The 27058-nt window shown below is 37.6% G+C and overlaps 1 protein-coding gene across 6 annotated transcripts; it reads right to left on the reverse strand.

Annotated features, from left to right (window-relative positions):
- On the reverse strand, window positions 1-22856 carry LOC107776499 (AT-rich interactive domain-containing protein 6). Of its 6 annotated transcripts, none has more exons than XR_012702801.1 (14): window positions 22662-22847; window positions 22325-22459; window positions 21265-22241; window positions 21139-21178; window positions 19445-19497; window positions 13217-13262; window positions 9383-9475; window positions 4163-4279; window positions 4012-4063; window positions 3772-3928; window positions 3429-3495; window positions 3279-3329; window positions 2682-2774; window positions 1-416 (listed from the first exon to the last, which is right to left on the reverse strand). XR_012702801.1 is itself a non-coding variant. In XM_016596401.2 (14 exons), exons 3-14 carry the CDS (start codon window positions 22182-22184, stop codon window positions 312-314), a joined length of 1710 nt encoding a protein of 569 aa, XP_016451887.1. In that variant the 5' UTR covers window positions 22185-22241; window positions 22325-22459; window positions 22662-22851; the 3' UTR covers window positions 1-311. The 6 variants fall into 6 exon arrangements, 2 of the variants coding, with proteins under 2 accessions (XP_016451887.1, XP_016451886.1); XM_016596401.2 differs by having other exon boundaries at window positions 3856-3928; window positions 22662-22851; XR_012702799.1 differs by lacking the exon at window positions 22325-22459 and adding an exon at window positions 904-1002 and having other exon boundaries at window positions 278-416; window positions 1085-2774; window positions 3856-3928; window positions 22662-22856.
- Between the last annotated feature and the right edge of the window lie 4202 nt (window positions 22857-27058).

The following is a 27058-nucleotide window of genomic DNA, read 5'->3' on the forward strand; positions in this document are numbered from 1 at the left end:
TTCAGAAAGATCTCACATACTCATATTACTAAAGCAGCTGGCGATGTGGCAAGAATTTGTACAAAAACTAACAGACTGGGATGAGGTACCATATGAGACGGGGATAAGAGGAAATAGCGTGACAGCTGCTTCCTGCTATAAAACATACATCACCGTCCTGAGCAAATTATAAAACCTACGAGTTACCCAGCACTAAAAAACATAAATCTATCAAACCAAATTCTGTATCACGGGTGAATTCAACACCTTCATTTCCCAAACAACTCACCCAGGGTGTCATCTGTTGTTGTATATGGCCCACTCACCTCCGGCTAAATATTTGATTGTTCAAATGGTACACGCACAAAGAGCTGCCCATGCAGAGTAACCACAGCAGAGGTCTGGTGAGGATCAATTCTTGAAGGTAAACTGACTACCTGAAAAAGAAACTAGTTTTCATACGTTAGAATTGCAATTGAAAATTAGATAAAAACCTATAAATGATAATGACAAACATGATTTCTCCCACTTTTTTTCCTTTTCTCCTTTCTCTTGTATTCGAGTGAACAGTTCTAACTAGAAATTCACCAGAAATGTGGATGGATGACTCCCAATTGCCCAAGAAACTAGTCATCAAGTAACAATTTTATTGACGTGGCAAGAAAATTCCCAGTATAGAGGTGGTATAGGAAAGTAAAGAACCAACAAAAAAAGTGCACCCAAATACACCATATATGTGTCTAATGGCAATGGAATATTAACCCTCTGGGGATTGTGATTTGACCCCAGCGGCCACTTTCAAGCCAAACTTTGACTTCAAATTATATTTATGCACATATGTCCACAACATTCTTGCAAAGCTAAAGCAAAATAAGTACAGGAATTATGAATACGAATAACAAACAAGCCAAACAATAAAAATACCAGAGAATTAATAATGATCGGCAGAGCTGGAAGTATTATAGAAACGAAGTAGGAAAGCAGGACAAATGAAAGCAGCACTGTCCAGATCATAATAGCCTCCTAAATAAATCAAAAGAAGAATTAATCAAAAAAAAAAATCTTTTTTTTTTAAAAACGGTGACGTTAGGACCAGCTTGCGCACCTCAACTAATTCCACGGGTTATCTGCTATCTCCCACCAACATAGGTATCGGCGGCTCAATCCATCAAGGCTTGGATTACAAGTTTACAACCCACTTCGTTGACCTTAGAACTCATGATTCTCAACCCACTTCATTGACCGCTAGGCCACACCCTTGGGTGCCTAGTAAAAAGGAAATTCTTCATTGCGAAGTAAACGTTGCACATTATCAAAGGGTATTAGGTGTCTCCAGTAATGGGTAATTGTACAAAAATCTTACACTGTATATTAAGTATAAGAGACATTTCCTCATGAATTTCAACACTGTTTACTTCTCTTTCTAACTTCTCTTCAAAATATCAAGGTGTTAGGGGAAAGAGTTACAACTTTTAGCAATGGATTTCTTGGTAGGCTGCTGATCTTCCATCCAGTCTACACGTCCTCGCATTTTTGTCTTTCAACTCTCAAAACAATATCCCAAAAAAGTTGGCCTATGAGAAACTTCCCGATTCAACAGAAACCAGTATTTACCCCTATATTCCTAATGACTGCACTAACCTTACTACTATAACCGAAAGCTACTTAATGAATGAATTCTGATGCGGTTGAATTATGGTTCATGGGACAAGGAGTTGAATGTCTAATTAAAACTCCTTGCTAGATTTCACGAAAATAATAACTTTATGTGGGTGAACAATGAACATCGGTGCTCAAGTATTGGGTCTTACACAAAGTGTGGCTGGTCACTGCAGAATTACATTTTATCTTTTTGTTTAGGCTAATATAGTTGCCATCCATGAATCATCACCTATGCAGCTCATGTGTGACAATCAAGCTACCTTGCATATTGCATCTAATCCAGTATTTCATGAGAGAACCAAGCATTATTAAGATGATTGCCCCTTTGTACAGGAAAAGATACCATATAAAGATACAATTACAATCTTTGCAGACAGAGACGAGTAATTTGTAGACTTTTTCAACAAATCACTTAAGAGGACCAGAAATACTCTATGTAGTATCAGGCCTGGAGCATATTATTTGCAAGCTCCGGCAAGATATGGAGTCATTGATTTTGGTCATACAATATGGTCTGGAATAGTCAAAAATTAATATATTATAGAGTTATGTACTCATTTAAAATATTGTTAGAGGGATTAAAATTATTGTAGATAAGGCTACATTATACAGTAAATGCACAAGGGCTGAGACACATAGTCCTCATGCATTCTCAAACTTCTCTTTCTCTGGCCTGTTCTCTTCAATTCATTGAATGAGATAAGAATAGGTAAAATTTTCTTGGCATCATAAATAAAGAAAAACATGGTGCCAAACCATGCAAGCAGTTTCTTTTTTCTTTTTCGGATAAATAGGTGAGGAGAATGGCATTATAAGCCTGTTTGATAAGTGATATAAAAGGTTCTTTCTTCCACCAACATTAAGGAATATGTTTATTAGAAGTGCTGCGGGCAGTTAAAGCACACACTTCATTGCCACAAAGCAACACTAAACAGCAGTGGTAAATTTGTTTGGGTAATACACAGATGATAAGCATAGCTGAGGTTATTTCTTATGATTCATCTGACTACATCAATGGCATGAGAGTGTACATAACAAACCTTTTTGAATGGAGCAACACCCCAAGGATTGTCCAGCTGTTCAGGTTGGCCAGAAATAACCAAGCGCCCAGCTGGATCAGACTGCACGCGAACCTGAAAAGTTTTTTAAAAACACCCAGAGGTGTATATTAAAACAATGGTTAAGCTGCGAATGACAGCTGCGAATAATCAGAACACCAGAAGAAAAATCACAATATTTCCTGTTACGGCAGATGGTAGAATTGCAATTGTCTGCTTTTGCATCAGCAATGATAGAATAATCATTACAAACGTGATAGGAGATTAGTCAATCAATTAACTGTCCGGCGCGAAATTTGCAGAGATAGTCCAGTTCAGTATTGACACAGAACACAAGATATGTGAGAATCTTAATTGGTTACAACTGAAAGCAGTAAGCAACAGTGCCCATTTGATAAATACACTTTGTTCTGATATGGCAAGTCCAGATGAAATAACCACAAGTTATGGACTACGCTCGCTCGCTGACAAACGTAATATTCAAACATTTTTATATCCAACAGTTATCGGGTACAGCTTCCCCAGCTGGTACACATGAGATCAACAAAAATAAGGAGAAATAACAATGTTAGGATTTACCTCTTCACGCAAAAGGCCAGGAACTAAAGCATACACTTCGTAACAATCCTTCTGTACAAATCATTTTACATTGGAAGTTAGTCCCCATGGAGAAAATATAACACACCACATTAAAAAACGAATCATGCCAGTGGAGAAAGAGAAACGTACAGTTCTCTGCACATTGATCTTCACCCAGTCAGCAGGAGGGCCAATATCCACCACCATTGTCTCCAAACTGCAAATTTTGGGGATGTAAAGGTGTTTATTAGTCTTCAGGAAATAAAAGATGCTTCCACAACAAGCAGCTGTAACAGAGTGAAAAAATTTACAAGGATATCAAAGAAGCTCCATGACAGTAGCATAATGAGCACATTCCACTTAGAAACGTGGTTGTACTAAGCAAAATATCAATAAATCGAGAAAACAAGGATAATTCTTAATGTGATTATCCATGCCTTTCACAGAAAGAATTGTTCACAATAACATCGAAATGTGCATTCAAACTAGTAACCTGCATTTCCATTATGCAAGCCACCTGAATTTATGTGTAAGCAACGAGTCCATTAAGAATCTAGAGGAAACCCAGAATCTTAACTGCGGTTTTGATACTTTCATGCATGTAACTTTGGCAACCTGCTCCATGGGGGATGGCTTTTTCCGCTTCAAACCTTAATTGAGAAAGGGAGCTCAGTGTAAAAAAAAAAAAAAAAAAAAGGGTCCCAACTAAGATTTTCTGTAAAACAAACGATACCAATGTTTTTAAGTTGCTTTTCACGCTTTGGCATAGACACAGAGTTCTTCTCCTGCGACAAGGAAAGGAAAGGCAAGCATTAACAGCACCATTTTGAGATGACCCATTTGCTATTGTCTTGGGGAATAAACTAATAGACATCTTCACAGACCTTAATGATAGGATCTCCAACCTCACCATTACCAAGAAGACGTTGAGAATGCCAACCTTGCATCGCTCGAGCTGCCGCATCTCTTCTCGCTCTACCAGATCCGGAGGCTTGATTCCCCTGCAACAACAAATGTTCTAATAGTACATGATGCATGAAGAGATAATTATGGAAACTTAGAGATGCCACTACAATTAGTTTCTTGTGGAAGGAAGGCCGTAGCTCCTTTATGATGTAGCAACCAGGACCAAATGCACCTATGTCTTACCATTATTTTCCATAATAAGGACACACTGGATCTTAAATACACAGTTATGAGTTAACACAGAATAGTAGGAGACAGATTTCAAAAGCACAACAGATAAAAGGTTGTGGGTTTACACCAGGGTTCTGCATTGAGCCACCACTTATTTACCCTAGTTATGGATGAGCTAACCAACGTATTACAAGATGAGTTCCTGTGGTGTATGCTATTTGCCGATGCATTGCGCTAATTGAGCTATGAGTGAAGCACCTTAGAGAGTAAGGTTTTAGGATAAGTAGAAATAAGACTGAAAAGAGAGAAGTTAAGGTGAGATTAGATGGGATTGTGGTGCCAAAATGCAAACAATTTAGTGGGCGCTTGGACATAAGAATTATAAAATTCCAAAAAAAAGTGAAAAAATTTCAAGTGAAAATGTTATTTGAAAATTAGAGTTGTGTTTGGACATGAATATAATTTTGGGTTGTTTTTGAAGTTTTGTGAGTGATATGAATGAAAATTTTAAAAAACAGTTTTTTGGAGTTTTTCAAATTTTCGAAACATTCCAAAACTCATCTTCAAGTGAAAATTGGAAATTATATGGCCAAACGCTGATTTCGAAAAAAAAGTGAAATTTTTTTGAAAAAGATCTTATGTCCAAACGGGCTCTTAGATATCTAGGCTCGTTGCTCCAAGAGAATGGAATAATAGATGAAGATGTTACTCATAAGATTAAAACGGATGGTTGAAACGGAGAAGTGCTACCGGGGTGTTATGTGATAAAAGGATGTCTACCAAAATGAAAGGTAAATTCTACAGAATAGCTATAAGACCGGCTATGTTACATTGTAGTGAATATTGGGATGCTAAAGTCCAACATATCCACAAGATAAGTGTTGCATAGATGAGGATACTAAGATGGATGTGCGGTCACACAAAATTAGATAAGATTAAAAATAACCATATTCGCCGGGAGGTGCAAGTAGCACACATTGAGGATAAAATGAGAGGTCGTTTGAGATGGTTTGGTCATGTCCTACATCGACCTATAGATGCTCCGGTCCATAGGTGTGAAACTATGGTGAATGAAGGAGTTAAAAGGGGAAGAGGTAGACCTAAAATCACATGGAAGGAAGTTGTCTCAAAAGACCTACAAATCCTTGAAATCAATGCAGACTTAGCTAAAGATAGATCACAATGAAAATAAGTTAGATAATATATATATCCACTAGTTTGGAAATAAGTTATAGACTTGGTAGAGAACTACTAATATTATTATTTTATATATATATATATATATATATATATATATATATATATATATATATATATATATGAGTTGAGCTTAATAAAAGAAGGGACTGAGGCGCAATTGTTGTTGTTGTTGTTTAATAGCAGAAGGCAAGATCAGTCCTATGCTATATCGGACTCTTAGCAGAATGACATTAGCTCATCAACCTGCAGGATTACAACAGCTTATAAGTTCCAAATCAAGGAAAACTCTACTAATCGGTACAATCACTCCATCATCTCATGAATGTAGACCCTGCTCCACTAGGAAATGAAAATTAAAAGAAGTCCAATTTGCATTGGGCAATCTATATCATATCTATAGGTGTGGGTGTGGATATGGGTGTGGGATTCATACTGGATTTGGTCAACTTACCTCGGGTACACTTTGACTACATTCCATGACCGAAAAGTATAGATTGATTGGGTATTTAGTTTGATCTTTGGGTATGTGTGTGTATATATACAGTAATAAACAGTTTGAGAATGCTTTTCCATTACGAGATTATCTTATGCATAAAATATTGGTGTTTATAAATAATATAGTTTTATTAGTTTTAGTTCAATAACTTTAACTAATTGAAATACATACTTTATATATCGTAATATACATCTATCAGCCATATCCCAGTACCCGTATCCGCACTCGGATCCATACCCCTAATCCGAAAATTTATGTGATAGAAGAATCAGACCTCTACATTCGCACCCAGAACAGATACTCGCACCTGAGTTTTGAGGAAAATTCGTTTTACATCCATAACTTCGTACCTCTAATACGTAAATAAAATCAGTGTAGAATTGTGTGACCACCTCATCTAAAATCGATCTTAGCATCCGCATCTCTACGACACTCGTCTTGGGGATGTGTTGGACTTCAGCAACCCAACTTAAAACTGTAACTTTCATTTATTTAAGGTTGAATACATACAGAGACACTTAAAGTTGGCACGATTTTTCATTTAGACACCTGAACTTAGGGGTGTTTCTAATGAGCACGTACATTACATGAACTTTGTTCCAATTAGGCACTTCTTGCTGAGTTGGCACATAGAGTGAGTTTCACCCAATATAGGTGCGTGAAGAGCCCAAAAAAACAGATTTTTTCTTCTTTTTTTTTCTTTTTTATTTCCTTCTTCTTCTTCTTTCTCTCCACCACCATTTCCACCATTGCTTCCTCCACTTTCACCATTGTTGTGCCTCCACCATTGATTTAGCTCGAAAGTTTGAACCAACAATCGTCCCTATTGATTAAAACTGAAATGAGTCCTAGTTCTTCATTTCAAATCGAAACACCATTAATGGGGCCTTTAAAAAGCTTGAAGGTTTAAAATGGGTTACTTGATTTGATGAAAGTTTGAGAAATTAATGTTGGAGTTGTCTTCGGGTCGTCGTGGGGAATCTTTAGCTGAAGTTATAAAATCGTGGTTGGAACAAGAACACACATGAATATAAGAACACCAAGAACACTGATTTCCAAAACACCAATGTCTCATTTTTTTTTAAATGTGTTCTTTCTTGATTGGGTGTAAATTAAGTTTTTCTTTTCTTTTTGAGAATGTTATTTTTATTTTGTTTATTAAATAGATTTAACATAGTTTTTCCTCTTTTTTTTAACTCAAAAAGATATATGTCCTCATTTTATTCGTCATTTTGCCACGTCAGCAGCGAGTGTATTGCACACATTTTGTAAGTTTCGCTAATTGTCCAAAGAGTGTCTAATTGGAACAAAGTTCGTATAATGTACGTGTTCATTAGGAACACCCCCTAAGTTCAAGTGTCTAAATGAAAAATCGTGTCAACTTTAAGTGTCTCCGTATGTATTCAGCCTTTATTTAATTACTTCTCAACAATCAGGTTAGGAATGAAAGTAGCAGAAATGAGGATGTTGAGGTGGATGTGCGGGCACACTGGGATGGATAAGATAAGGAATGAGGATATTCGGGAGAAGGTGGGCGTGGCTCCCATGGATGACAAGATGCGGGAGGCGAGGCTCAGATGGTTCGGACACGTACAAAGGAGAAGCCCAGATGCCCTGGTAAGGAGGTATGAGCGGCTGGCATTGGAAGGCACGAGAAGAGGTAGAAGGCGATCTAAGAAGTATTGGGGAGACGTGATTAGGCAGGACATGGCGTTCTTCGGATTTCCGAGGACATGGCCCTTGATAGGAAGCTGTGGAGGTCGAGCATTAGGGTTGTAGATTAGGAGGTAGTTGAGCCTATTGGTACGAAAGAGGCTAGTCTGATATGATTTTGTCTTAGACTGCTAGTGGTTAATGTTGTGTTCTCACTACTCATCCGTTTCTCATAGTGTCGGATCTATTTACTGGTTATTGCTTTTGCTTTTCATCTATTTTCTGATTTTTATGATATTATTTCTATAATTTCTGTTGATGGTACTGCTCTATTATCTCTTTTCGTCTTCTTGAGCAAAGGGTCTTTCGGAAACAGCCTCTCTACTCCCTCAGGGTAGGGGTAAGGTCCGCGTACCCTCCTCAGACCCCCACTAGTGGGATTTTACTGGGTCGTTATTGCTGTTGTCTCAACAATCACGTTAGATCACAAGTCTTTTGCTGTAAGAGAAATGGGAACTTGAAACCCGCCTGATCTTGTTAAAATTGCAAAACCAACTACTTTGCAACACCTCTAGGCAAAGAGTATACATCCATCAAAATATGCACAAACCTATAAGAAATTAAAATTTTCCATCTGATACAAAAATGCACTTAGTCTCCTCATAAAACATGGGCTTAAGTGTTCTAGCCAATTAAATAGCCGTTGAAGGCTTGAAGCCCTTGGATCCTAACACAGAGTTTAAATATATCTTGAGTTATACATAGGGAAAAAAAGTGTATTTGAGTATATGGCTTTCACCTTTCTAATCAACAAATCCAAACAAAGGAGCACTTGATAAATCATCCCAGAGCATATTTTCCTAATAAATAAAGCTGAAACAAAAATCCAAAAGAGTGACGGGGAAATTTTTTATAGAGCTTTCAGGGTCCAAATTACTGCAGATAAATGGCAGAAAAGACAGGATGTTTAAGGGTCGAAAAGTTTTGTGATGGGCAATGGCTCCAAAATGAAGCCAAGGGCAGTGTTTAGAATTATGAAATTAGTGACAAACTCTGTATTGAATTTACGAAAAGAAAAACATAACTGTTGTTCATTACACCATCAGTGACAAGAATCTGGTTTAAATTGCGAAAAAGGCAAAAAGATAACTGTCGGGAATCACACCGTTCAAGCACATAACTAGAGTTGCATCTCTAATCCAATGAAAGCTAGATTGCAGAAAAGAGTTCTGCAATGGCTGGTGTAAAATAAACCATTAAACACGGCAATTTGCGTTGTAGACTAAAGAAAATAATTCCCAAATTGAGCAAAGGAGTTCTTTCACTTGAAATACTATTCTTTCCAACTTCGAAAAATCAAGACGATAGCTAGATACAGAAATGAGAAATTGTTCACTTAAACGCACAATTCGACAGAAAAAAAAAATTGATGATAACAACTAGGTGCTTTTATGTCATCCTCTTACTTTTCCAGACCAATTACTATTTAAAAAAAATGTTCTTCCACTAAAGAAAGTGAACCTACCTCCCCCCCACCCCCCACCCCCAAAACCCCAAGAAAAAAAGAGAGGTTACTCATGGGTTAATAACATCTTGCAAGATGGATAAACAGTAATACCTGGATTCCAGAACTAGTCGGTTCTGCAAAAGCAGCTTCAGCAAATGGAAGCTCACCACTACGCATTTTGTGCTTTTCATATTCTAGTAGGGCCTGCAAAAGCCGACAGCTCATCAGCCTAAATGGAGTAGGTAAAATAAAATATACAGCAACAAAAGAGTTTTGAATAACTCTTAAACACTTCTTTAATACCAACATATTAGGACCAACGAACGGGACCAGTACCGATGAGGAACATGAATAAACATGGGATCTTCTTTAGGAGGTTACTCATGTATCTGTCATAAAGCATTGGACATAATAGAGATAGGGGCATATGTGGCAAAAACGAATACTCCAGATTGTGCTGACAATCGGTAAAAATACCGGAAACAAAGAAAACCAGTAGTAGGTTATAAATATTTATGAACCTGCACAAAAAAAGTTCTCCTTTCCCTCATGCGGTCAGGTCCAGAAAATTAGTGTTTTTCCTTTGGGAAGGCGAGAGGGAAAAGTACAAATCTGAAAAGCGTTATAATTATTTATGAACCTGCACAAAAGATTCTCCTTTTCCCTCATGCGGTCAGGTCCGCAAAATTAGTTTTTTCCCTTTGGGAAGGCGAGGAAGGAAGAGTATAAATCTGCTGACAGAAATACGAGGACTAAGGTAAAACAATATGGAAAGGGGAGGAAAATAAGGAGTACTGATAGGACAATCAATTTCTCTGTCACTAAAACAAAGAGTGGCATTAGAGCTAGATGGAAGGACATAACAAAAAATATTTTACATTCGAAGGAAGAGATTATATTGTGAAACATATGAGAAGACAGCTCAGAATACCAATTGAGACGGATAGTAGATGCAGGGTACTCTCAAGATAAATTATGTTTTCGGATAGATAAATGTAACCATTGTGAAAATATAAAGCAAAGTAGATATTGCAATGAGTCATTTTCTTATGTTTTTGGATAGGTGAAGCAAATGCTAAGGAGTTCCTGATAAACAAGGTTTTTGAAAGGCTCGTTCTGCTGGAAATAGGAGATGGAGGAAAACAACAAGCACTAAAAGACCTAGCTAGTTAAACATGAACGAAAAAGAGATGAGGGGATGTGGAGATAGGCATTCAGTTTTGGAGCATGGAAAATGACAGTTTGGAGACTCAAACTGTCAGAAAAAGTGGGAGAGGCATGTGAAACAGCAATCTGTTCAAGGAAATTGAGCGCATATGCCAGCATTATTGGAACCTCTTCTGTCCCATCACATTAATGTCCTCACTTGGGTCACAGCATTATTGGAACTTGAAGTAATAATCTCGAAAGGTCCTAACCAGCCATTCTCAAGGAAAATGGTGTAGATTGGGACTTTATGAGTGCCAATCAAATTTTTTAATTTTAATAACTGAGATTTTTGTTGGTCATTTGGATAAGATCAACCAAGGAATTTATGTGGGATTTGAGGTTTAGGAGGAACTTACAAGGTTGGGATGTTACAGAATTCCAAAGTTTGATAGAATTGCTTCACAAACAAAGAATTAAGCAAGATAGGCAAGATATTTGGAGATGGAGGAGAGGGGATAATGACTTCTTTTCTGTTAAGTTCTCTTATGAGAAGCTTCTGATTTGGAGGAGTCAGCTTTTCCATATCTCTTGACTCTCGGTATGGATCACCAGAGTACTGAGAAAGGCGTGTTCTTTCACTCGGCTAACTACGAGGGGGATAATATTGAAGGCTGAAAATTTGAGGATGCTTCATGTGCAAAAGCTCAAGAGAAGACGTCAATCACCTCCTTTTACATTGTTGGGTAGCGTCTCACTTAGGGTGGGAAATACTGAGATAGTTTGGTATTCAGGGTGATGATGACAGGAACAGTCACATAAGATATTTTTAGCTGGACCTTTAAAAGACAGAAGAGAAGACGTAAAGCGTGGGAGATTGCTCCACCAGCACTTACGTGGATGGTATGGGAAAAGAAAAAAAAGAGAGCTTTTAATGGAATAGTTGGAGTGCAAGTTCAGTGGCGTGACTCATGAAGCGGATGTGGACGTGAGGCTTGATTCACAAGTCATCCCCAAGAGAGCGAGTTTCAAGTACCTTGGGTCCATAATCTAAGATGATGGGGAGATTGACAATGATGTCACACGTCGTATTGGAGCAGGTTGGATGAAATGGAGGCTCGCATCCGGTGTTTTGTGTGACAAGAATGTACCGCCAAGACTTAAAAGGTAAATTCTACAGAGTGGTGGTTAGACCGACTATGTTGTATGGGATAGAGTGTTGGGCAGTCAAGAAATCCCATGTCCAGAAGATAAAAGTGACAGAAATGAGAATGCTGAGATGGATGTGTAGGCATAGCAGGAGAGATAAGATCAGGAATGAAGTTATTCGGTCCAATGTGAGATTGGCCTCCGTGGAGGACAAGATGCGGGAAGTGAGGTTAAGATGGCTCGGGCACGTGAAAAGGAGGGGCACAGCTGCCCCAGTGAGGAGATATGAGAAGTTAGCCCTAGAGAGTATGAGGAGAGGTAGAGGTAGACCAAAGAGGTATTGAGGGGAGGTGATTAGGCAGGACATGCCACAGCTTCAGCTTACCGAGGACATGATCCTTAATAAAAGGGTGTGGAGGTCGAGGATTAGGGTAGAAAGATAATAGGCAGTGGAGCGTATTTCTTTCTCATACCAGTAGTGTTAATATTGCTCTTATATTTTCTTATGCTCAATTTTCTTTTACTGCCTTGGGTTTCTGTTTCTCATTCTTATCCCTATTCTTGTTTGTTTCTCATTCTAATCCCTATTCTTGTTTTTTTCGCTTCGGTTGATCTTTGTTGCTATTGCTATTGCTTCTTTTTCATCTTTTCGCGGGTCTACAGCCTCTCTACCCTCACAAGGTAGGGGTAAGGTCTGCGTACACTCTATCCTCCCCAGACCTCACTTGTGGAATTACACTGGGTTTGTTATTGTTTGTTGTTGTTGATAATAGAAGAAAGGATTTTGTCCATTTGAGGAATAGCCTTTTATCCTTTATTTCTCTTTTGGTGCACCCACCCACAAAATTCTTGTACGTATAGAAGATTGGGTTCGTAAAAAATTATATTTTTTTTGATGAAGTAAGAAAATCATATTTTGTTACGATACAAGAAAGTTAAGCCAAGAGAATTGGTTTACGACAAGGATCAGTGTAAAGTAGATTTCCAATGTCTTCTTTGTACTGCTCTTACAAATACTTGTCTATCAAAAGATATGGACAGAGAAAGACGAGACTAGAAGAAGGGTTGCCATTGTAGCTATATGAAGGGATGAAGGTGCAATTTAGATATAACCGCAAACAAAAAATAGGATTTTTCGTCTTCTTTCCCGTTCTTGGTTTGAGAAAGAACATTTTCCCAAGTCAACATGTTGTTTCAGATAGGACATCCCTTGTTTGTTTTACCATCCTAAAATGCCTATCTATGTGCTCGACGATCAACCAAATAAAAATTTATACACCTGAACACTGGGGATGTGCCAAACCCAGCCCGAAGAATAAGAATATCTCCGTCAGAATGAAATGCATGTACACATGGTTCTTCCCTATTGAACCTTTATCCAAAGACAACAAACCTTCCACAGCAATAATTCATAACCATCAGAATTAGATTCCAGGGATGTTATAATCATAGTACAACTAGATGTTGGCCTAACCTAAATGAAAATTTTAGTCAACTGAAGTATTCATGATCACTCGCTTTATATCACGTTTAAAAAGGATTGAGCTTGTACAAATCTTGAGCGCCCTAAACACACTATCTAAACAAAAAAGTTCCAGCAATTAGAACTTGAAGAGAAATAAAAATTCAAGGAAACAATTTTAGATTAACCTTCTCGTAAAAACATCGGAATGTCCAAGAGACAGTAGTACAAGTCCTGCACAAGATTGAACACAATATATCATCAAGACAATTCCATTTTAAGAAACACCAACTACTAAAGAAAATTCTAATGTCACGCAGGAGAGAGCTACGAAAGAATCTTGTGCAGGACAGTAGTACAAGTCCTGCACAAGATTGAAAACAATAAATCATCAAGACAGTTCCATTTTAAGAGACACCAACTACTAAAGAAACTTCTAATGTCATGCAGGAGAGAGCTAGATAAAACATAAGAATCAGAAAGAAACAAATGTTAATGGAGTGAACAGTAAGCATTTCATCACCTACTTATATTGAAGTTATAATTCAAAAATAAGCTTCCATAAGTACTGACGTGACATATTTAAGTCATAATGTTATACCAATTCTCACCCTTAGCAATAATATTCACTGGAGTAAGCTGGAGCACAACCCGTTAATTTTATTTGGCATACTAAACCAGCTCAAGAACAAACGAGCTACACACATTAGAGAGATCACTGTGCTCATATACAATGTCTTGCGTTAATATTTTATTAAATTAATGGAAAAATCTCGTGTACAAGATTTATACAAAAATGTAAAATCTCATTAAAGGCGTGATTTTCTACTAAGAGACTAATGAGTAGTATATCAAAGTTGTTCCAAATGCACAAGAACTACTTAATTTGTACAATATAATTGCCTACTCTTTCAGTCGCTATCTCGTTCCTCCCTCCCGCTTGCTTCTTCATCTCTTTCTCCTGAATATCCATCATAGTAACATCTCTTCAATAGTTTCTGGTATCACCCAAGCTACTCCTAACATGTTTCACACTACACATCATAGCCTAGTAGGTGACTCACATTCTCTTCCATTCTCCCCTTCCTACTTTACACTTGAAATTCTATAGAAGTCCTCCCACTCTTTCATAATACTCCTCAACAAAGCTACACCATACAACAAAGTTACATCATTGATTCTCCAACACCCAAATAGAACTGCATATTTGTCGATAATATCTCTACTCCACAACACTTCATTTCCGCCCCAGACACATCCACTTTCCTCATCAAGTTTTGTTTTAACACCTCAAGCCTCTGATTCTTTGTTTCCCCACCTACGTAGGAGACATGACCACCTCCCACGTGAGCAAATGATATTTCTTTACCTCCCCGCTCGAGTCCCACTGAGAACACTTTGCAAAGTGTCTAACCTTTTCCATGGACTCTTTGATATCTCTTCAGCCACCTGCTTATCCTTCTTACAACCCTCACAGTGACGGGATCCTATAGAGAATTGTTCTTGTGAGCCGCATAGGTAAACCCCAATAAATCTTGCAAAGGGACCCAATTTACAAAAGGGAACCTCAGTCACTTTATTCGCTAGGATGATCTCACACTTCTTCATATAAATTATCAACCACGAAACTTCTTCAAAACATAGGTAGTGTTTTTTAGGATATAGAGTTGAGCATCCTTTATATCACACGATACAACTATACCATCTGCAATAGTAAATGCAATGCATTAATAATGTCTTTCTTGCAATTAGCCAATAATATCACTAATGAAAACACCAAGTAGCTGGAAAATTAAAGAATATGTATGACACATTAAAATTGTCTGCCTTCTCTTGGAGGTTGTAATCCCCTCAAATAGCCTCCCATAGCATCCTTTTCTTCATTATTCTATCAAGTGCCTTTATGACTAAAAACATTGTGAGAAATAATACACGGAAAAATTATTCTATTGATTTATTAACAATGATACAATGAGTCTCTATATATAAGACATGTTCTACTCCTACTACATATGGGACTAGGATTATTTACACATAACTATTTAACACTCTCACTCAAGCTGGTGCATACAAATCATATGTACCGAGCTTGCTACATATGTAACTAATATGAGAACAAGTGAGGGACTTGGTGAAAATATCTACAAGTTGATCATTCGACTTCAGAAACTTTGTAGCAATATCTTCGGAGAGTATCTTTTCTCTAACGAAGTGACAGTTAATCTCAATGTGTTTAGTACTCTCATGGAACACCGGATTTAACGCAATATGAAGGGCAGCTTGATTATCACACACAAGTTCCATCTGGATAATTTCACTAAATTTCAACTCCTTGAGCAATTGTTTGGTCTAAACTAGTTCACATGTTGCCATAGTCATTGCTCGATATTCTGCTTCTGCACTAGACCGAGCAACCACATTCGGTTTCTTGCTCTTCCAAGACACCAAATTACCTCCTACTAAAACACAATATCCAAACATAGGACGTCTGTCAGAAAGTGATCCTATCCAATCACCATCTGAGTACCCAACGATCTGCTCATGGCCTCGATCCTCAAACAATAACCCTTAGCCTGGAGCTAACTTTACATACCGAAGAATGCGGACGACTGCATCCCAATGACTATCACATAGAGAATCCATAAAGTGACTTACAACACTCACAGGAAAGAAAATGTCTAGGTCTAGTCACTGTGAGGTAATTTAATTTACCAACCAGGCGCTATATCTTGGAGGATTGTTAAGCGGCTCCCCCTGTCCTGGTAGAAATTTAGAATTCGGATCCCTCGGAGAGTCAATAGGTCTACAGCCATTCATTCTTGTCTCCTCAAGAATGTCTAAGGCATACTTCCGTTGTGATATCACAATACCTAAGCTAGACTGAGCGACTTCAATATCCAGAAAATACTTCAATCTGCCCAGATCCTTAGTCTAAAAGTGTTGAAAGAGATGTTCCTACAACTTAGTAATAACAATATCGTCAACATAAACCACTAGATAAATACAGAGATTTTAAGTAGAATGTCGATAAAACACAGAGTGATCAGCATCACTACGAGTCATGCCAAACTCTTGGATAACTGTGCTGAACTTATCAAACCTGACTCGAGGAGGCTGCTTTAGACCATAAAATAACCGACGCAAGCGCCATACAAAGCCACTAGACTCCCCTTGAACAACAAAACCAGATGGTTGCTCCATATAAACTTCATCCTCAAGATCGCCGTGAAGAAATGTCCAACTGATAGAGAGGCCAATGGCGAACAACAGTCATGGATAGAGAAATGCAGATTGATGCTATTTTAGCCACGTGAGAGAAAGTATCACTATAATCGAGCCTAAATATCTGAGTATATCCTTTGGCAACAAGACGGCCTTAAGTCGATTAATCTGGCCACCCAGACCAACTTTGACTGCATAAACCCAACGAAAACCAACAATAGATTTACCTGAAGGAAGAGAAACAAACACCCAAGTATCACTCGTATGTAAAGCATACATCTCGTCAATCATACCCGTCGCCATCCTGGATGGTGCAGTGCTTTCACATGTAGACTTAGGGATGAAAATAAAGGACAAAAAAATACAAACGCATAATGGGGTGATGACAGACAATGATAACTTAAACCGACATAATGGGGATTAGGATTAAGTGTGGTCTGTATACCTTTCTGAAGTGCAATCGGTGGACTAGGAGGAGACAAGTCCGCAAGAGGTTAGGTGCAAGATGTGATCAACTGGGCCTGATGCTGGTCACGGACGACAACGATAAGTCAAAAGTGATGTTTTTGTGGCTGGGGATCTAGGAGGAGCAATACCAGATTCCTTAATGGTCGGTATAGGTAAGACTTTTGTGGCGGAAGATGTAGAAGGAGTTATAGTAAACTCCTCGAGAGTCGGTATAGGTAAGACCTCTTATATAGCAAGGTGATCAGAAAAAGTAAAGTAAGGTCGAGACTCAAAATGTGGCATCGACTGACATAAAGTACCTACGAAGATCAAGTAAGTAGCAACGATATCCCATTTGAACTCGAGAATAACCAAGGAAGACACACTTGAGAGCACGGGGAGCTAACTTATCATTTCTGGAGTTAAGTTATAAACGAAACATGTGCTCCCAAACACACGAGGGGGAAGAGAGTATAAGGGTGACTGAGGAAATAATACCGAATACGGAATCTGACTATGGATGGAAGATGAAGGCATCCGATTAATCAAATAACAGGCCATGAGAATTGCATCGCCCCAAAAACGCAGCGAAACATAAGACTCAATTAGAAGTGTGCGAGCAGTCTCAATAAGGTGTCTATTCTTTCTCTCTACTACCCCATTCTGCTGAGGGGTATACGGACAAGATGTTTGATAAATAATTCCTTGATAAGTCATAAACTGCTGAAATTAAGAGAATAAGTATTCTAAGGCATTATCACTACGAAAGATGCGAATAAAAAAGCCAAACTGCTCAGCACAAAAACTCTAGAATATAGAAACTCAGAACGATCTTTCATTAGGAAAATTCAAGTATATCTTGAGTAATCATCAATGAAACTAACAAAATAACGAAATCCTAAGGTTGAACTGGCTCTACTAGGACCCCATATATCAGAATGAACTAAAGAAAAAACAGACTCCTCCCAACATTACGCGGAAAGGTGGCTCGAGTATGTTTTCCAAGTTGACACGACTCACAATCTAATGTAGACAAACTGAATAAACTAGGCACCATCTTTTGAAGCTTGGATAAACTTGGATGTCCTAAACGTCTATGAATTAGGTCTAGAAGATCGGTAACTGGACATGCTGTGGAAGGATTGAGTGAGTCAAGGTAGTAAAGGCCTTGTGATTCACGTCCTGTGCCACAAGATACTACATAATTGAGCATCGATCTTTTCCCACTGTGCTTTGGCCTGTTCATCTCCCCCACAAGCCTTTTTGGATAAGTGATCTTGAATACCTTGACCTTTAAACTACAACTCCACAGACGAAGCCCAAGATAAATAATTTGAACTCCCAAGTAGGGGTCCAGAAGTAATCATAAAGGCTGAATTTCTAACTCCACTATTTTTGGAACCAAAAGCATCTAAATTCAGAGACAATATTGGATTGAAAGGAGTTCTAGTGAATTATCATCAAATAATAGAATGAATCAACTGTAACTTGCTGAAACAGAAAAAGGGACATTGTAGTTGCCGGAAAAATCACGGAAAAAACTCAAAGTGATCGGAATAGAACGAAAACAATATGGGTGGGGTCGGAATTAGTAGACGAAGCAATTGTCCTGAAGGAACTTTTTCAAAAAATGGCCGGAAAGGGTCGTACTCGCTGGCGTGTGAGCTCACGCGCTCGCCGGAACCCTAGCTTCTGAGGGCGCGTGAGGGGGCTGCTGTCGGAGAGGTTGACGTCGTTGGACGATGACGGATCTTGTGGTAGTGTTGGTTTTTGCACAACACTGATGGAGAGAGATGACGCAAGACATCCGTGAAAAGTTGCCGGAAAATTGAGGCACGGTGACTGCTGGTTGTATTCTGGTTCATCACTGCTCTGATACCATGTGAGAAATAATGCACGGAAAAATTATTTTATTGATTTATTAACAATGATACAATGAGCCCTATATATAATAATGTTCTACTCCTACTACATATGGGACTAGGATTATTTACACATAACTATATAACAAACATCATTGTAGATAAAGGATCCCCTGCACTTCGGAAGAATTATGTGGGACTCTCGTTGATTTTCCAAATCTCATTCTTTCCATTTCAAAGTCAAAAAACCCCAATTGAAAAGACCATGATCCTTTTCAAAGTCAAGCTTGCACGACAACCTCAGTCTACTAACTAGTTTGAAATCAGAGTTGCATCAAGAATTTTGTCAACCTCACAAAAAGGCATTCTGGATTGGTAAATATCATAAGATCTAAAATTTTCTTCAGTAGAATAGAACACATTGCTTGCTTACGCATTTGATGTTCTACGAAATACTCTTATCATTGGCAAAAAAGTGAGTCTTTTGTCTTAAACATGAGTCTTGTGTCTTAAACAAATGTGGAAGCAAGCACAATATAGCTATCTACCAAACTACCTTCTACTGATTGACTAGATATAGATGTTGCAACCTAAATGACCAAAAGATTGAAATATACTTTTGTAGCCTAACAAGTCATTAGCCCAAGCAAAGCTTTCAGATTTTCTTGTCAATATCAACTTAAATTTCTACATCTAAACCAACTCAAAATTCAAATTCTACTACAGTAATGCATTTGACCACGTGGTTAGGAACCGTTGAGCTGATAAATATCCTAATCCATTGGAGATATCGCCTAGCTCTCGTCTCTCCATGCTGCCCAATACGATCAAAGAACCCTAATTCTAAACAATATAGGCAAACCATAAATATGAGTTTGTCATTACTTGGGGGGTTTGAATGATTCTCCTACTTGCCGCCATAGCTTGCATGATGTTACCTGTAAAACCATAAATAGTAAATAACTGATCAATAAAGCATTGCCTTCCCCATCATAAGCCAACAATGAATTTTTTAAAGCTACAAAAGAAACAGAAGTTTGTAAGCATGAAATACAAGAATTCAACTTCATATAGAAACAGACAAAATAGACAACCAAACTCTGACCACTGTAGAGAGTTCAAGTGATATAGTAATCTCTATGCAGAACCAAAGATAAAGCTCTTGTAGTCTTTCCTTCTAACTCCAATATGTTTCTAGAATTGTAGTCAGTAAACTTGTATGGAACACATGAGCCAAAAAGTTGGAGGCTCTTTAATAAGAAAAGAAAGCTATACTAAAAGCCAAGTAAAAGATTAATGCATCAAATGAGCAGAAGTCTCCTCTAGTCCACTAATCCACTTAACAAAAGTCAAACATGAGCCCAAAAGTTGGAAGCTCTTTAATAAGAAACGAAAGTTCTACTAAAGCCAAGTAAAAAATTAATGCATCAAATAAGAAGAAGTCTCCTCCAATCCACTAATCCACTTAAAAAAAGTCAAGTATCATGAAAGAGGCCTAAATTCTTACAGCGCAGAAGAAAAGAAACCCGACTCTCAATCATACTGGTATAGTAAAAGAAACCACTCCTGAAAGGTTAAAGCATACTCCAACCAAATACACCACATCACCACCAGCGAAGGAGCGCTCCGCAGAACCTTCCTATTCTTGCTACAACCAAAATACAAATATAAAATGACTAAACACAAAACAGGTTAAAGTTTTAATGTTTCTTACATATTTGCTAACTTGTTATTGGAGGAGTCAAGGGTTCCCACAGAATCTCCTAACATTTTGTACTGTAACACATTTGGCACCTCTTGGTACCCATGTCAACACGACTATCCATCAACAAGATCAATACAACTCTGTCTCACCACAGGAAGAAAAAAAAAAGGAAAGTAACTGAAGATGGAGCAACAATAGTGACCCCTGTAGGAAAACTAGTTCCAATTTACTAAGGTGAATTTCTTACAGATTTAAGAAGTTTTTTTCTCACTTCTTTGGCGCTTATACAACCTTGTTCTAGATGTTTATTCTTGTGGAAATGTAGGTCTGAATCCTAGAGTCTTTATTCCTCTGACTTAGGCACTTTATTCATCAAAACTAAACCAATTGGTGTTCCCATAAAGACCCATCAATTCCACCAATTTCCCCACTATTCCAGCGACAAATTGAACCTAATATGCCCAATTCTCTATTTTGCAGGGGATTTCTTATGTAATGAGTCTATATGGAACGCTCTTTAGGTCTCGGTATACATTCTTTACAGAGGTGGCTAAACCTTGGTTATTTTTCAATAATCCACTCGCCTAGGAGAAAGGGAGAGGGGAACTGAAGGAAACCACTAGAGCTTATTCTTTTTCTTTTCCTCTTTCTTCAGTTCCTCATATTGTTTGCCTAGCCCTCAGAAAGACCAGTGCAGTTAATCTTTTCCAGCCCCTTTCTTGAACCTTCACTTAGCCATTAACCATCACAGATCCTTTTCAATCCAAAACACTTCTTTTCACCCCAAATTTGCATTATTCTGACTCTTGCCAGTTACACAAGTTTGTCAATTAAATGGTAACGGTACAGCAGCGTATTGAAACTCTATACAAACCTGCTCATAACCACCAAGTCTGATCACTGCTCTCCACAACCTGACAAACATGATAACAAAAATAATTAGACCAAGTTCAAGGAACACAGTAAATAGGTGAGATTCTGAAACAAGTGAATGACTAACTTGAGACAATTTAATGGCTCTCCATAGAACCGCGGGGCCTTGAACTCCAAGCACCTTTCTTTGTGGAAAGTCTCTAGCCCTTTCATAAATGCAGCTTGCTCTTCCTCTGTTCCAGACTCATCGCCCCCGATGGGATTTATATCCAGCAGAAAGGTCTTGCCAGGAGTTTTCACATCAATCTCATGTTCAACATCCAATTCGGACTTTAGTAATTCATCCTTTATTTTATTGGCTGATAGCACCTCTGTCTCTTTCAACACATCATCCGATCCCTCCTTTGTTTCATTTTCCGTTGATGCCTGCTTCAGAATTGCTCCTCGCTTCAAGTTCTCCTCCATTTCTTTATTGTTTAAGAGTGAGGTACACCTCTTCACTCCAATTTTCAGTTCCTCTTTTCCAGCAACATATATCGTACATGATTCCATTTTAGTTGCCTGACCACTTACCTCCCCTTCAGTCACCCCATCTTTCTGTTTTTTAAGTTCTTCATCATCCGCTCTAATTTTGATAAGACTCTCATTCTGGATGATGGAGTCCAATTGATCGGTAGAATCAAGATTAGTACTGTCCCTGCAGCCACGAGGGCCTTGAGATTCACTAGCATTTACATCGCCTTCAGCTTTGGAGGCAACGGTGGGAGATTTGAACAAAACCTTTTCGTCTGCTGAGTCTCCTTCTTCATTCTGCACCCGAGGACTCGTAGCATCAAGTATGCTGAAGTCTGGGGTCTCACTCTTTGTGCAACTACCGACATCTTGAAACAGCTCCTTCCCTGGAGCCACCAACTCTTCGCCCAAGTTCTCTTTTTCTGAGAGTATGTCCTTTTTCAACTCGGTGCCATTTGTGACGCCGCTACTGGAAATGGCATCCCCCTTTTCTGGCAGGGTTTCTTTGTTATCTTCTATCTTACAATCAACCATGTCTGTCTCGAAATGCTTGATTACAGCCCAGAAAATGGCAAGAAACGAAAATAATTTCTGCAAGAACAACCGGGGCGGAGAATGTGAATCTTCAGCTTGAAGCCTCTTTTCAATCCAGAAAAAGAAAATGACTATTTTACCTAAAATTAGCTTTTAAATAGAGTTAACACCGTTTTGATTTGTGAGACAGTTAACTTGAAAAATGATTTGAATTCAAACATGAAAGCAGCTTAACTAGCTTCTTAACCGCTGCCAGCCTCGAACTAGCCGAACTCCTAATTTAGCATAGAAAAAAAGAAAAAATGAGGAATAACAAAATCTTTATAGTTGCTTCAGATGAGATAATGTCAAAACCAACTAAAGTTGCGCCATGTTCAAGACGAAGAGAAAAAAGGGGAGGGTTAGGAGGTCTTAACGGGATTGGATAATTTTCAGAATCAAACAAAGCAATACGTTAGAGCTAAGGGATTAATAGACCTTGAAGGAATTGACGCCGGCAATGTCGACAGAGAGCCCTAGTAACGGTTGAATCTCCCGCCAGCGAGATAGACAGATGAACGGCAAGAAGCTTCGCGCTCCCGAAAAACCTTGGGCTCTGCGAATGCGGGCATCATTGTGATTTTAAGATGGTTTTCGAGGAAGGAAGTGCATTTAATGCCATCTGCCACGCATGCTTAGTTTGCAAATTGATTTATTGTAATATATTTTTCCACCGAGCTTATTAAAATATTTATATCTATTTATCTTTTTATCTATTTATATTATATTAAAAATACAAAAAAGCTTAGCGAAATGTTATTCGTTTTTTTATTACCGTTTAAAATAGGTTTCAGATTAGTCAAAATAGTAATTTAATTATTTTTTTAATATTTAAGAGTTTGAAATTAACTAAAACATTGACTACTAAATATTTTCCTATTTTAACTATATACGAGTCCTAATTTGCAAGTACAATGTATCTTTAATTTATAAAAGCTTTATCATTATTTTCATATATTTATTAATTAATTAATACTTCTACGTTTATACAATAAAATTAATTAATTTTTACTCAAGTCAATCACCTACTCCAATAATTGACTAACGAAGTAGAAACAAGTTATATAAAGAAAATATGTTTCTGTGGGACTCATTAATTAATTAATTAATATCTCTAAGTTTTATGCAAGTAAGTTAATTGATTTTTAAGCAAGTCAAGATCTTCTGCTCCTAATAATTTTCTGGCGAATTAGAAACGAGTGTTATAAAGAAAAAATGTTTCTGCGAGACTCACTATTTTGCATTGGTTTATAGCAATATATGCTCTTTTGCACATCTCAACGAGTGAATCTAAAGCTAAAAATTTATTCATATGATATGATATATGTGGTAATCATAATCTATAAAGTGGAAATTACATTTGTTCAGCAGATTGGGTACTAAATTTGTTGATTGCCGATTTTTGTTATCCAACTTACGAGAATTATTTTCGATTAATCTACATCTTTTACTTGCTTGTTGTAATGACTTAACCGGTCATTTTAACTTTTAGAACTTTGTTCTCTAAAATAAAACCTCTGTATGTGCTTTTAATGATTTATGACTTGGGGGATGGTTGGTTCGGGATTTGGAAGTGTTTGGGTTGAAACCGGAACACTTGGTTCCTTAAGTTGGCCTTAAAGTGGTAAGTTTGATTTCGGTCAACATTATGAGAAAACGACCCCGGAATAGAATTTTGACGATTCCAACAGCTCCGTATGGTAATTTTGGACTTAGAAGCATGTTCGTAATTTTATTTGGAAGTCCGTAGTTAAATTAGGCTTGAAATGGCTAAAATAGGAATTTAAGTTTGGAAGTTTTACCGGGGAGTTGACTTTTTGGTATCGGAGTCGGAATCCAGTTTTGAAAATTTTCATAGCTTCGTTATGTCATTTATGACTTGTGTGCAAAATTTGAGGTCAATCGGACTTGATTTGATAGGTTTCGGTACCGAATGAAGAAGTTGGAAATTTTAAGTTTCATTAAGCTTGAATTGGGAGATGATTCATGGTTTTAGCATTGTTTGGTATGATTTGAGGATCCGACTAAGTTCGTATGATGTTTTGAGACTTGTTGGTATAATCGATCGAGGTCCCGAGGGGCTCGGGTGAGTTTCGGACGACTAACAGATCACCTTTGGCCTTTGGAACACTGCTAATAACTGCTGGTATTTTCTTCTAGTATCCTTATACGCGGTCGCGTAAGTTGGTCTGCGATCGCATAGAGTAATTTAGGCAGAAGTGGATTTGTTCTACGCGATCGCGTGAATGGGGTTGCGATCGCGTAAGGTTAATTTGGGAAGCTGGGAATTTGTTCATTGCGATCGCGTGGGCGCGTCCGCGATCGCGTAGGATTGGCCAGTGTGTACATCGCGATCGCGTGTCATTGTTTGCGATCGCGTAGGGGAATTTTGAGAGGAAGCTGGGCCACGTGTTTGTGCTACGCGATCACGTGAAGAGGGATGCGATCGCGTAGAGTTAGAACCCGGTGCATCGCGATCGCGTGGGACTTGATGCGCTCGCGTAGGGTAAATGTTTGGGCAGAAAAATTTATGCTACGCGATCGCGTAGAAGAAATCACTGGGCAGAGAGTTTAAGTTCTGAAAATCTATTTTTAACGATTTGGAGCCCGTATTTAAGCGATTTTTGGGAGATTTTCAGAGAAAACAACGGGGTAAGTGTTCGTAACTTAATATTGGTTAAATTACCTGAATCCATCACTATTTTTATCATTTAATTGGTGAATTGAGTTAGAAAAGTTTGAAAACTCTCTTGGATAGATTTGAGGATTTGAGGGCCGAATTTTTATCGGAATTTAGTGATTTTGGTATGGGTAGACTCGTGTTTGAGTGAGCGTTCATATTTTATAACTTTCACCGGATTTCGAAATATGGGTCCCACAGATGAATTTTTAATTAATTTCTGAATTTTTATTGAAAATGTAGTATTTTCTTATAGAATTGATTCCTATAATTTTTAGTGATTGTATCGAATTATTTTTTGGCTAGATTCGAGTCAGACAGAGTTGGATAATCGTGGAAAAGACCTTCTAGTGGATTAAATTGGAGCAAGACGAGGTAAGTCTCTTGTCTAATCTTGTTAGGGAGAAATTACCTCATAGGTGATTAAAATTAAATAATTGTTGCTAATTGTGGGGGCTACGTACGCACGAGGTGACGAGAGTTCGTGCGTAGCCACTATTAATGCTAAAGTCCGGGTAGTTTAGGACTCAAAGCATGCATTACTTGTGTAAATTGTATTCTTTGATTAATTAATATTAATTGATATATATGAATATATTGTGAATTGTTAGATAAAGATATTAAAGGTTGAAAATCTCATATGCTTGATTTTCTGTTTAAATCAATTAATTCTTAAAAGAAATTATTCTTCCTCCCGAATTTATCTTATAATAAATATACTCTCCTTCCGGGGGCATATAAGAAAATATCCTCCTTTCTTGTGGAGCGGGCCGAACGCCTCGACATGATAGATGCATCTATGGATCGCGCCGCATGTCCCTCGGCAGTGTACACGACACTCTGGATCGGGTCGTACGTCCTCGGCAGAAATCGTGCTTAATAATAATAATTACGCGATACTTAAATAGCTTATTTCAGCTTGCGAAGCTAATTGATAAATTAAAAAATCCTTGAAATTTAATGAATTATTATTCTTGCTTGTTAAAGAATTAATTGTTATTCATGTAAATGATATTTAATTGATAAATTGAAAATTATTTGAATTGAAGGAATTTAATTAATATATTGAGAATTGTTGCATTTGAAGGAATTTGATTATTTTCGCTGATTAAATAAATTATTTTAAATTATGTAAATTATGCTAATTTAAATATCCTAGTTGTATTTCAATTATTATTATTGACCTATAGTGAGTGTCAAAGTCGGTCATCTCGTCTCTACCACTTCGAGATTAGGCTTGATATTTACTTGGTACACGTTGTTTACGTACTCATACATACTACACTTGCTGCACTTTTTGTGCAGGAATTGAGGCAAGTACTAGTGGAGGACCTAGCGTCTTACACCCACGTTATCCAGGGGCATAATGGTGAGTTATTTCTCTGATCCGTTCTGCAGCTACTAGTGTCTCTTTTTGTATTTTTATTCTGTCTATTTTTATTTCAGACAGTATTTGAGGTTTTGTATAATCTACTAGATGCTTATACACTTGTGACACCAGGTCTTGGCACACACATTGGTAGAATTTGGGTTTTATTATTTCTCTTGATTTTAAATTTTGTCAATGTATGCTTAATTTATTAAGTTGGCTTGCCTAGCCGTAGTGTTGGGCGCCATCACGGCCTATTGGTGAAATTGGGTCGTGGCACTTATGGTTGCAAACGGTAGGTTTTTCGGTTGCTTTGAATGCTACAGTAGAATCCGCGCATCTAAGGTCAAGATAAAGATATACTTGCAAATAAATTTACTTGATTTCCTATCTATTTTGCAGTTTTGTTTCGTTTATTAGTACCAAAACAGTTATGTGATCTGCAGGTATGATTTTGGATCTATTTAGGTTTCTAATCTATATATTTTTCAATTTTATCTCTGGATTTTATATGTACAATTGTAGTTAATTTCTCTTGCTTAAAAATATTTCTTTAGATTGATTTTCAATACTTCTATATTCTTTTGTTGCGGTGACGTTTCTTCATGTATGATTCTCCACTAAGTTATCTTTATGTTTATTTTTTCTAAATATTGCTATCCTGTTTTTTCAAAATCTCTAATTAATGAAAAAAAATTATTTCAGCCAAGTGTTAAATTATGACGTTGCTTAGACTAATAAGAACATTGTTTCCAGTGTTATAAAATTCATCCCTTTCTAGGGCAA

Source organism: Nicotiana tabacum, chromosome 19 (assembly GCF_000715075.1).
Source record: "Nicotiana tabacum cultivar K326 chromosome 19, ASM71507v2, whole genome shotgun sequence".
Taxonomy (NCBI): Eukaryota; Viridiplantae; Streptophyta; class Magnoliopsida; order Solanales; family Solanaceae; genus Nicotiana; species Nicotiana tabacum.